General features: G+C 37.8%; 1 protein-coding gene across 2 annotated transcripts in view; it reads left to right on the top strand.

The window, feature by feature from the left end:
• The window catches only part of ezrb (ezrin b), a 32868-nt gene that overhangs the window by 13204 nt on the left and 6766 nt on the right, over positions 1–12898 (top strand). For both annotated transcript variants that reach the window (XM_007545778.2, XM_007545770.2), the window contains 7 exons: positions 3256–3351; positions 4706–4980; positions 5369–5452; positions 5544–5690; positions 10353–10449; positions 10624–10787; positions 12399–12529. In XM_007545778.2, coding sequence (XP_007545840.1) covers positions 3256–3351; positions 4706–4980; positions 5369–5452; positions 5544–5690; positions 10353–10449; positions 10624–10787; positions 12399–12529 — 994 coding nt within the window. The remainder of the gene's footprint in view (positions 1–3255; positions 3352–4705; positions 4981–5368; positions 5453–5543; positions 5691–10352; positions 10450–10623; positions 10788–12398; positions 12530–12898) is intronic.

The following is a 12898-nucleotide window of genomic DNA, read 5'->3' as shown; positions in this document are numbered from 1 at the left end:
CTAGCTCCTGGTGCTAGAAAGCTAGCTAGCAAGCTAGCTCCTGGTGCTAGAAAGCTAGCTAGCAAGCTAGCTCCTGGTGCTAGAAAGCTAGCTAGCTAAGAAGAAGAAAGAGCTTTCTAGAAGAATATTAGATCAAAATTCTTCTTCTTGGCTAGTAAAAGCTAGCTTGGATGATTGTAATAATCTCTACATTTAGTTTATTTTAATTAAAGAGCTGCTGGTGGAAAGAGATTTTTTTTTTTACTTGCAAATCTGTTTACATTTTGTTATATAAATATGTCTTGAACTAAGGTTCATGTCTCAGTTTATATATTAAACATATCTAATTATGTTTATTCTTCTAGTACACTAATAGGGTGTTGCCTAACTGAGGAAGATTTATATAAAATTCTGCATTTAACATCTGGTTAAATGTGCTATTTAACCAGGTTAAAATTGGAAACCTGTCCATTTATAAAAGCATAAGCCCTTAACTTATGCTTTTATGTAGATTTCTTTCAGTAATGAATTACTGGGCATCTAAACCCTCAAAAGTCATGAGAACTTGCCAGAACACCTTCCTATTACAGAACAACAGAACAAATGCAATTTGGATTTAAAATGGGTTTATCGCTTCCTTAGGTGAAGCTTGTTTAAGCTATAATGGGACTTAAAAGAAAGTTTTTATTGTAAAACAAAAAACAGATTATGTGTATCTGTGTGGTCGCAAACTGTATCTCTATCTCACTCGGTCATGCCTGAAGCAAACACAACCATGAAAGGCCTGCTTGTTTTTGGAGAATCTCTTTTTTCAGGCGTCTTCCTGATGTTGCATTAAGTACAATCCATTAGGTGCTGCCTGAACTTGAGCCATTTGTCTACTTAGTCCCACATCCCAGTCTGATCCTGTATTTTGTGCACACCACAAACTGTGTGGGAGTTTTTGAGTTTATTTTCATCGTTCTTGGACCTTATCCTTGGCGCATGCAGCCTCGCCAACATGTTCACTTAAACTTCAGCCAGACATCTTACCACCTCACCTGCTGACTGGGTGGAGATTTTTGGAATAGATGTGTTTAGAAAGGGCTTTGCAAAGGATCGACTGACTTAATAACAGATGCATAGAAGCAAAAATGTAAAAAAAAAAAAAAGTCCCTTTCTGGTGTAGGAAAACTTCTGTGCACGCCATAAAGACAGACTCTGGTTTCTCTCAGAAGCCAGTGGAAAATTGTAACTCCTCCCGTAAGAAGTGATTATTCCAAATCTGTAACTGTCTTTTCCCAGAATTAAAAAACTTATTGTAAGGGGGGAAATAAAAAAATGTTTAAACTGCCTATCTTTAAGTATTCCTGTAAGTTTTTCCAATGCGGTTTGACTTAAGACTAACCTAATAATCTGGATTGATGGATACTAATAAAAATTATAAGTCGCTGAAGAGTTTCCATGCCCAGATGCAGACCAGCTGTTTGTCTTCTTGCCTGTTGTCATACTAGTAGGTTGTGTAGATTTGGGTACAAATAATTTTTCATTATTGATAAAACTAGTAATTTCGATCAAAATTACTCAATTGAGAAAATTGCCAAATAGTGTTGACTGTTATTATTTATAAAAACCTGCCTGATAAAACCTAGATTTTAAAATAATAGATGAAGGGACTAGTATAACACAGATGTTACCTGAACAGCAGGACACTACACATGTGTATGGAATGAAATACAAATAACTTCTCTCAAGTATACAAGGGTATATTGACAATAAACTCATGTTTAAAAAAATTAAAGGGTAAATGTGCATTAATTTTTCATTGTGTACAGTTAAATGCTTTATTCACCAGGTCTGAATCGGTAATCAGTTAGCTGCAGCGTTGGCTCAGAACGTGGTCGACTCCGCTCAGGTCCAAGAACGGACCACAGCGTTTGTTCAGGGGTTTGTTTGGGGCATTTTCCTACCTCTGGTTTGCGTAGGCAGCAACTCGGAGAAGCTGTGTTTCTCTGTTCTCGAATGAACATCGGCTGCCGTTCTTCTCCCTCGGTGGGGTGGCAGTCGACGTTAGTTTTTTTTTGACAGCAACCTTTGGAAACTTGTAGCTTCACGGTTCCTTCTGCAGAGTTTCGAACAAAACCAGTATGTGGGTTTACTCCTTTGGCTGATCAATGCAATAGAGTCACTTTCGTTTTGGATCCAAAGCTCCTGATCGAGGGGCAGCCTTCCTTCACTAGTGAAGGAAGGGGGTTTTGGGTTGCGGTCTGAGGTCAGAAGAGTAAAACTCCTCCTCTTCCTGCTCCTGGGACTTGAGTTGTATTGTTAAATTGATAGTTATCATACCAGCCCTTCATGGTTGAATGTCTAACACTGCGTTTCTGAAGTTGGAGTACACAACACCAGTCATGCAACACATCCTGGTTTTACAGCATCACTCCCTCCCATTGGTTGAACAATAAAACCGCTTTGTTGAAGCTTAATAACAGAAAAGCATGTGAACAGAAAACACTTCATTTAGAGAGCTGCTGCTTTGCCAGTAAGGGTACCATATAAGTGTCTGGCCTCTCATGCAAAATATAGATCACAAAAATTAAAATTAGTAGTAAGGTTTATCAAAAATAAGTATGTTTATGGTCTGTTTTTTAGTAATGGCTCATTTCTCTACTCAGCTTTCAGTATTTAGGCCTGGTAATTTAATAAAACCAACAAATTAGCTTGGTGCCTTTTGTACATTTGAGTTGAATTGAGATAATATGCTGAAAAACTTAAATGTGGCTTACTAACTTATTGCTTAGAGGAAGATATTTCGCGTGTTGCCTTTGTCGTGGAAAAAAAAACAGCTGTATCTCTAGGTATAATCTCTTCCTGCTGTAAAAATTCCGTCACCACATATTGTTTTCCTAAAGCATGGGTTGTGTGCTTTTAGTATTTAGTCTTGTCAACACTGCATGATAAAATACACTGATGTCCCTCTCAAATTCTCCCAAATTTAAAAGGAAATGTTTTTATTAAAAAGATAAGTAGTCTGTTTTGAGGAGTGTATTTTTCTTTAGTTCTTTCATGTTTTTAAATCTGCCTGATCAGTAGCAACTCAACATTTCCTCTTCGATATTTAAATATGACCATATTATTTATTTTGAAGAACATTTTTCATTTATATTTGTGTATATCATTATTTTGTCAAATAATCAGTGATTAAAAAAATATGGAGAGAAAAAAAAATGAAATGATAAAAAGTAGTATTTATATTGAAGCCACAACCTATAAACATTTTGCTGTTTTATTTTTATTTAGGTGTTAAAAACCATCGGCGTACGTGAGGTGTGGTACTTCGGACTGCAGTATGTGGACACCAAAGGTTACCCCAACTGGCTAAAACTGGACAAAAAGGTAAGCACATACTTAACAAAAAAGAAAAAGAGTATTCTTCACGATATTCAGGTTTTAATGAGTACTAGAATAGAAACAGAAGGATCTCCGGTATAAAGAGACATTTTCAGATAAATGGCTACTTTAGTTTTTGCAACCCTGTGAACTAAAAAAGTGTTTTCAGTGACCTGCTGTCTGCGTTTTAGTAAATCAGTAGCTACCACGCTGCCATGTGTGTATTTTACATATGTAGTCCATGGCAGTTTATTTTCAGTCGCTTCCTGACTGCATGTTATCAGCTGGAGGTAAATTATTTGAACTTTATGTAAGCCATTTTCTTTGTCTTTCCCTTTTGTAAACATTTGTTACCTGGACTACACCAGGTGTTTTTTTTCCCCCCTGAGATATGGATAATCCAACCTAACTAAAGTAAATCAGGCTGTGGATGAAGTAATGTCTGCAAAGACGCAGGACTCCAGATGTTTTGGATATAATTCATCTATTTTAAAGCCAAATAGATCAACTAATGCTTTACTTTATGGAAAATCTCTTAATGGGTAATTCCACTGATTTTTGGAAAGAAGAACCCATATGCAGATGGTTAATATGTGCTTAAAAACTCAATGGAGAGTCTGGCTGTTATGTAATTCAGTAATGTGCCACACAGCTGCAAAAAGTTTGCATTAGTCAGTTTGAGGTTAAAGTCCTCTTTGCAGCACATGCTAACCTCCGTTTGCTAAGTTTAGAAGTCGCCTCTCAGCATTTTACTATCAAAAACGAGGGTCACGGAGAGACGCATAGAAAAAGAGAATGGGTTGTTTGCATCAGTCAGCAGCAGGAAGCTGTTCCCAGGGTGCTAACTGGGCGCTGCAGCTAATCGGCACAATAAAAAGTTCAAACTGGAACATTCCTGGTTTTAAGCCATCAATCAAGAGTGCTTGGTTCCTGTTTTGTATTTAGAGGAAGAAGGACATTGTGAAAATGTTCACTGAGCTGGCAGTTGTGAAAGTTGACTTCCAATGAAAGAGAAGCTAGACTCCTTAATTGATCAGATCAATTAAATACTACAATGATTCAGATGATTTCCAGCTTCTACAGGTAATGAAGTGTCTTACAGAAGAGCAACAAGAATAGCTCTTTAGTACATTTTAGGCTTCTTTACTGCAGACACTATTGGATATTCTTCTCCAGTTGTTAATTGAAATCATTCCCACTACTATGTGTCATCATGGTGCGTTTTTGCACATAAAGGTTTACAAGAAGGTCAGGGAGTTATATTTAGGTCTCGTCTGACCAGATCGGTGTCTTCCCACAGATTGCAAGCAGAATCACTTCTAGCTTTTTATGACTGACTGAGCTTTTCAATCCCCTCCAGGTGTCATCTCAAGATGTGAAGAAGGACAACCCACTACAATTCAAGTTTCGGGCCAAGTTCTTCCCTGAGGACGTTTCTGAGGAGCTGATTCAGGAAATCACCCAGAAGCTCTTCTTCCTGCAAGTAAAAGAAGGCATCCTCGGCGATGAGATCTACTGTCCTCCAGAGACGGCAGTCCTGCTGGCCTCCTACGCAGTCCAAGCCAAGTTTGGTGACTATGACAAAGAAGTCCACCGGCCTGGATATCTGGTCAGTGAACGCATGCTGCCTCAGAGGTAAGATGTATGACGTCGTGGTGTGTTTGGGTAGGCCACTTTCCACAATGCTTACACTACTGACATATTGCTAACTCGTTGTTCTGGGCATGTGAGCATGAGCTTTGAAAATCTGAAGGTAGAAAGACTTTTTGGGAGCGCCAGAGAATCTAAAAGGAACGGCAAAGTATTTTTACATCAGTGTTTATAGGCATTGCTACTAAATGGATCTACGTTTGATAAAACGTGATTGTATCAAAATACTATCAACGGGGTAATTACCAAAAAACGTTTTTTACAATGCAGTTGTGTAACGGTAACTTTGGTTATGCAGCACAGCAAATCGTTGGAATTTCTTCGTGATTGCTGTTTAGAGATGTAAATATGTGTTTTAATTATGTGTGTTTAGAGTCATGGAGCAGCACAAGTTATCCAAAGAACAGTGGGAGGAACGAATCCAGGTGTGGCACGAGGAGCACTCTGGGATGTTGAGGTATTAAACTTGGTTTGTGTTGATCATTTTAAACTTTGCTGCGAGAAATGCAGTGGCTGATTGGGCCGGTCGTTTCCTGATCGCCTTGCAGGGAGGACGCCATGTTGGAGTACCTGAAGATTTCTCAGGACCTGGAAATGTATGGAGTGAACTACTTTGACATCAAGAATAAGAAGGGAACAGAGCTGAGGCTGGGAGTGGACGCACTGGGTCTCAACATTTACGAGAAGGACGACAAGTAAGCATTTTGTTATTTATCAGATTACTTATTCCAAAAGTAAGAATATTTTTGGTATTTCTTTATGTTCTGACTTACAATTTGGTTGTACAAAGCTGAACTTCTTGGCCAGATGCATGTTGGGACTGGAATCTCATTTAGTTCGGTTGAATTAGGACTGTATTGTCAAATGGTTGTTTGTCTGTAATCCTTTCAATTCTTAATAGAGTTTTGATATATTTCTGGTTTTAATTAATTAATTTTGATTGTTGATTTCTGGTGTCTTTTTATTAGCAGGTCAAAACTTTACAAAAACAATTTTTGCCATTTCAACATAAGAAGATAAATTATTACAATTTATCATACTTTTAATACCGTTTCTGCTCTGAGTGACCATAATATCTTAATAAAAGGAGCAGATTCAACGTCATACAAAACTCTCTTTACAATTTAGCACAGTAATAATTTTAAATATCTGTTTGGACAGATTTAAAGCTTTTTTGTGTATTAGTATTAAGAGTTGAGTACTGTTTTCTAAATCTATTAGAGAAATGTTTGAAATAAATGTAAAAGTATTAGTTTCTTTTTTTCTGAGGAGCAGAAACACAAACGCACACATACTGAATTAAAAAAACAGGTAAATAAAGTCCCCTACTTGACACGATAATGAATCTGAAACACTAAAAATGTTTAAGCCTGAAGCGATCGCTGCATGATTAGGCCTTTGTTGGCTGCATTGCACAGATATTTTATTTGTGGTGGTAATCAGTCTAAAAGTTGTTGGCTCTTTTAGTTTCAGGTTGAGTTGTCACTCTTTATCCTGAATTTTCAGATGGATAAACATTTTTCCTGTCGAAGGTAATTCATAAATTAGATTTTATTCTGTGTGTTCCCATTTATTATCTTAATGCTGTATGAAAGAATGTGTTAATACGCAGCTATCAGTAGTGCAATTATTTAATCGTGGTGGATTATTAGAGCCTTTATTAGTCACGCAGTCATAGTTTCAGTCGGACTTAAGCTGCAGATGTTTCACGACTAAGGCGTTCGTCATGATTTTCGCCTGACTCAGGCCGAGCTCTTCCCACTTGAAACACTAAGATAAACTTGCTGAACCAGGTTCACATCTTCCACCAGTCAACACTTACTTTTCCTGTTCGAGAGTAAGAAATGAAAATACTCCCGTTTCGTCTTTGAAGGGTTTCTGGGGCCTACGTGTGTAGATTGCTGCTCACATCCCACAGAGATCTGCTTTTTACGTGCACCTTATTTACAGAGCAGTGCAGTGTGGGGGGATTATCACCCTGTGTATTTGGTGAATTAAATTCAGACAGATCCTGTCCTCTGTGGGATTAGTGGAGCGAAGTGCACCGTGTTAAAGTAGCTCTTCGTCCCAGGTGACTTGCCTTTCAGTCACTGACCTCATGCTGGAAATGCTGCCAGCTCTGCTCGAGATTAGAGTCCATCTTGAATTAAAGTGGCTCCTCTGGTGGCTTTCAGGCCAGCCTGCTGCTGGTGGTGGAAGAAACAAGCGCAGCACATTTTGGTAATAAGGTTAAGCCACCCAGCTGCTTCATGCTAAGAACTTTAATTGAGGCTTCACTGCTTAATTCTTTGTCTTTTTAAATTACTGAGTGCCAGAGTATTTAGGCGGATCCAGTTTGTAATTTGTGACTGTGATTGTAAAGCATTCAGGAACAGGGCCGTGTGTGCGTACGTGTGCGCGCGCGTGTGTGTGTGTTTCTGAATGTCTCGTCCTGATCAGCAAAGAAAGGCCTCTCCTCTGCGCTGCCCTCTGCTGTAACCATGCCGACGCCGACTGGTTTTTCAAGCTTTGCGGCACTTAAGAATGTGAGGCTGAACTGTGTAGCACAGTCTCTCCCAATGAGGGCAACCGACCCACAATGCAACAGTGCAGCCAAGTCTTCACTGAGGTGCAGCCTGGAGCAAAAGGCTTAACTCCTTCTGCTCCTGAAGCGCATAAAAAATTAATTCTGCTTTATAAATCAAAACCTGCAGAGATTAATATTAAGAGATTAATTACTTGTAGTTCTTTTGAATGCTTGCAAACAATTTCTCATGATTTGTAAATCTTGGCATTTTTAAGGATGGGAAAGTTAGTCGAATCCTAAGATAAGATCTTAAACATTCTTTGAAGATATTTGTGTTTAAAAATATATATACAGCACAAAACAAACGGCTTTAAGGACCATACTTTAGTTTTTTTATTTTGAAGGAGGCATTAGATTCTCAGGTTACGATGACCCTTATTTTTTTAACAGCATCTTTTTATTAGTTTGTTGTCCTTTGAGAAATTTATAACAAGTATAAAGTATAATTAAATTTTATTTTAAATGAGAAATTATTATTCGAGTAGTAATGTGAAAATGTATGAGTGACTGGCAGTGCACAGCAACAAGTGGAGGAGGGGCACTACTGTGTTACTCTATAGGCATATCATAGCAGTTTTTTTTTTTTTCCTGTACTTGTTACCTTTTTATAACTACTTTTTCTCATCTGGTCTAAAATCTGACTGTTTAGCTGGGATATTTTGCTGACTCCAAGCAGCAGGAGTGAAAACATTAATCAATCAAGTTTATTTGTACAGCACATTTCAGCAACAAGGCAGTTCAAAGTGCTTTAAATCATAAAAACATAATTTTGTCAACAATTGTGAGAACCGGTAACAGAAATTGCATTTTGTCAAGTGGCATTAAGTAACATTAATCATTATATTAACAACTGAATAATTTTTAACTTTCATCTTGGAACATTAAATCTGTAAATCTTCCAAATGTACAAAGAGTCTGCAATTTAAATAATATATTTTAAATAAAATCTGTAAAGCACTGGTACGCAGCTTGCTGGGTTTGCAAACAAAAATACTGAAATTGATTAAATGTAACAGAAACTTTGATCTGTAAAGAACAAACTGGAGATGACTGAAACAAAACTTCAAGTAAAAAATGCTTACTGGTTGTATCGATAAAAGCCTTGCCTTTTAAGTTCAGGGTGCATCCAGTAAGTCTTGCCCTGTTGCCAGGGATGTTTTCTCAGGTAGATTTTTACCACTTTGATCTGATTTTGTCCTTGTTTCTGCACTCAACGTGACAGAAACCATCCTGCTCCTCTAAAAGGTTAAGCTGCTGGAGAAAACTTTCTTTCAACCGTAGTGATTCCCTGTAACGGTTTAACTCTGATTCCCTGTAACGGTTTAACTCTACATTTACTTCCACAGTGTGAAATTATACTCCTTCAATAAATACTGAAGTTTGCCGTGCTTGTTTTAACCGAGCACCTCTGCTTGAACTGCATTTTATATTATTCTTAAAATTAGTCATATCTGCATTCTAACACCCATATATCTAAAGAATGTTACTGATTGACACAGAAATCTTTTTTTTTTTTTTTTTTTTTTACAAATGCCAGTTCTCTGATTGATAGAGCACATCTAATAAACCACACGGCTCCGATGGAAATATTCGGCAGATAACAGCACATTGTTTTCCTCAATTCCACAAGCATGTGTCAGGGTCAGCGATGGAGTGAAATTCCTGTTCAGGGAGTTTCATGGCAGCAAGTTTGGCTGCATGCTCAGCTGCCGCTTTAACAGATTACAGCGCTATCGCCTCGGCCCTGTTGACAGCGCCGCTCGGCATTGTGTGGAGCGAGACGGGCAGCGACTCAGTTCGCTGGGACAACAGAGCAGTGAGCCGCCACACCCCAGATTTATCCCCTGATCCGGGAGATTAGACTGACAAAGCGGTTTGTAGCCGTGGACTGATTTGATTTTAGGGAAGTAACTAGAAGAATTGTTAGTTTTTATCTCTGCATGTGGATGACCTGATGGATCCATTATGATAGCAGTGCGTCTCATTTATAGTTCTTGAGGTGCAGCTACTTAAACATGCCAATGTTCAACAACTGAACTCATCTAGACTGTGAATTTTTAAACCATGCTCACTTAACACCAAGAGGCCCAGAGGTGAATAGTGGTTTAGCAGACATATTTTTCATTTGCAAGAGATTTAAGCCATCTGAAATCTTAATCATCTAATTAATCAAGACAGAAACCTTTAATTTCCAGTTCTTGACTGTAGGAATTTGGTGATCTGAACTTAAAAATGTATTGTTATTTATTGTGATAGTTATAAAAGTCAATAAAGTACTTACTACTTCTTTCCAGTCTTTCTAAGCAACTGAATGGCTATGGCTGCATGTCACAGTTCAACAAACACAACTGTGAAGTATTCTTCTATAGCACACGGTTACATAAAGAAGTTTGATCTGTTAAGCCATATTATCAATTTATTGTTGTTTATTGATGCTCTTATGAAAAATTCCAACCATTCTGGTGATTTTTTTTATTTTTATTTTTTCTAAATGATACAATAAACGCCCGTCCCAGCTTGACTGATTGCGTGCACCCTCTTATTCTATTTCCTCATCTCAAATTTTGTAGAGTGTAAACAGATAGGATCATATTCCAGAAATTTTACCATATTGTTTTTCACCGACCTCTCTGTAATGGTGATATGCCAAAAATAACTATTTAAACTTCAAGAAGGTGGACATTGTTATAAATGGGACGATGGTATCTTCTGACATGCTATTAAAAAAATACAAAAGGTTCTTTTTTGTTTATGTATTCATTTGCAATAATTTATTTGATTTCTTCTTCAGATTGACGCCAAAGATTGGCTTCCCCTGGAGCGAGATCAGAAACATTTCCTTCAACGACAAGAAGTTCATCATCAAGCCTATAGACAAAAAATCTCCAGTGAGTAAAATGTCATTAGCATCGGTTTTACTTTAAATTTTCAACATTGGAATCTGCTTTTTTTTTTACATCACTTTGTACAATTCCCTCATCTAAAGAGCTTTTGTTATATTCTAAGTAGTGATATAAGATTGAGCTAATTTTTCTCAATTTCTTTCCTCCCCAAATTTTCAGGACTTTGTGTTTTATGCCCCGAGACTGAGGATCAACAAAAGCATCCTGCACCTGTGCATGGGCAACCATGACCTCTACATGCGTCGTCGCAAGCCCGACACAATCGAGGTGCAGCAGATGAAGGCTCAGGCCATGGAGGAGAAGCAGATGAAGCAGAAGGAGAGGTACAGACGAGCTTGAATGAAGGAAGGAAGGAATATACTTTATAAATCCTTTTTTTAATCCTGAAAAAAAATCTGACTTTAGGATTGGGCAAAAACTGAATCATTTCTGGTTTGATTAAAGCTTTTAATATTAGTTGTATATTTAAGTAAATTAAGGGTTGTTAGTAGGATGTAATTGGATTATCTTCACTGATTCATGTGTTAATTTTAAGTTGAACAGTTTAAAATGCACTTGATGCCCTGTCTGCTTTCTGACTAAATCAAGCAGCAGGATTAGCAACATGGTTGGAGTTAGCGCATTAGCTTCCACCACATGCTGTTTTTCTAGTGCTTTAGTGCAACTAATGTTTATGATTTGTGCTTTAGGGTTAACAAACCTACAACACACCTCCAAATTGGAACCTAAATTCCTCTCCAAATGTAGAAACACTGAACAGAGGAAACATGACCGTGGACTCGGCCGCAGCTGTCGGCTTGCGGTCTGTCCACACAGCTGTTTAAACATCATGATGTAAAGCAACACAGATCAGACAATGATATTCAAAAGGAAAACCATGAAAGACAAGAGGACTGGTTCTCATACAGTAGCTCTCAGCAGGTTTGGCTGCTGGGAAACGTTGGAAGAAAGTTCAGGAAGAGTTGCTTTAAAACATACAGGGAGATAACAGCTGTTGCTGAAGAAATGGGGAGCTGAAATAATTCGAAACCTGGAAAGCAGAAGTAGTAGGTTTTATGTTATCAAATATTTATGGTGCGTATAAATTGTGAAATAACAAGCATTATAAAGCTTTTAAGGTGGTTTCTCTTGACAATGTTCCAGAAATATTTTTTTTGTCATAAAAAAACATGACGTCAGACATATTTTTGCAAAGTAGAACCGAAACATTGAATATTTGTCAAAATTATTTGACTGTGAAGCTGAATAATCAACTAGGATGTTCATGAAGCAGATCATTTTTTGTGCTCAAGACATTAAAAAGTTTGCATATTAGCATGCATTTCTAGAACCATTCGCTAACAGCACAGCCTTTTGAGCCAAATCTGTCTTCAAAATAATATAATTATACTTTATGCCTCAAGCCAAATGATTAAACTGTAAATAAGAATATTATACAGATGCAATATTAGCTAATTAAACCTGCTGCATAGTCCTGATTAGAGTACATCATGCTGCTTTTTAGGAGCAATTTCTCTGCATACTTTGGCATCCCGTCATAAACCGTACCGTCATTTTTATGGGAACTGTGTCGCCAGACGACGGTAAACTGACATGAACCTCTGTGGAAAGCAAATATTATTTACATGAGGATTATTTTAGACTTCGTAGCCACAAAAGATGCAGGGATGGATACCTATTTTTAGCTTCTGTATTTTGTCACCATCACAATGTAGCTTACTTTTTGATGGACCAGAAAAGAATAGTTCATAACTGTGAAGTGGAATGAAAAGGATATTTTTCACATTATTTTATAAATTATGTTTGGAAAAGTGCATTTATAATCAGCTCATGTCACCCTGATGCCCTTTGGTAAATAAAAGTAGAGCATGTAATTTATTAGCATTCGTAGCTTCCTCCAGGTTTTCTTTATGAGCTCTCTGTTCTGTCTCCAGGGCTCATTTGGAGAATGAGAAGAAGAAAAGGGAAGCCATCGAGAGGGAGAAGGAGCAGATGGAGCAGGAGAAGCAGCAACTCATGATGAGGCTCTACCAGTTCGAGGAGAAGACTAAGAAGGCAGAGAAAGGTGGGTTAAAGGGGTCTGTGGCTCATCAATCGTCTCCTATAACCTATGATGGGATATAAAGACTCTGTCTGCTGGAAATAGTTGAAATGACGGCACACTTGTACTTCTGCATGTGTGTACTGTAAACACCAGGCCAACAGGTTATTCTGTTTGTGTCGGTAACTTCTTGTATAAATACCAGCGTGAAGAAAGTGCCGTCAGATTTACACGTTGTTCCTCTTTATGTTATTTAATTCATAAAACGTGATCATTTTAGATTTAACTGTTCGTTATTGTGTCACAAATCGATCAAGAACAAGATATTCGTTGGTTTTCATCTCGGTTTGACTAGAGGGAGAAGATGTCCCACTTCTCTTGTTGTTGGCACAG

This window comes from Poecilia formosa, unplaced genomic scaffold (assembly GCF_000485575.1).
Source record: "Poecilia formosa unplaced genomic scaffold, Poecilia_formosa-5.1.2 Scaffold1, whole genome shotgun sequence".
Classification (NCBI taxonomy): Eukaryota; Metazoa; Chordata; class Actinopteri; order Cyprinodontiformes; family Poeciliidae; genus Poecilia; species Poecilia formosa.
This window is presented reverse-complemented; position numbering and strand designations above follow the sequence as displayed.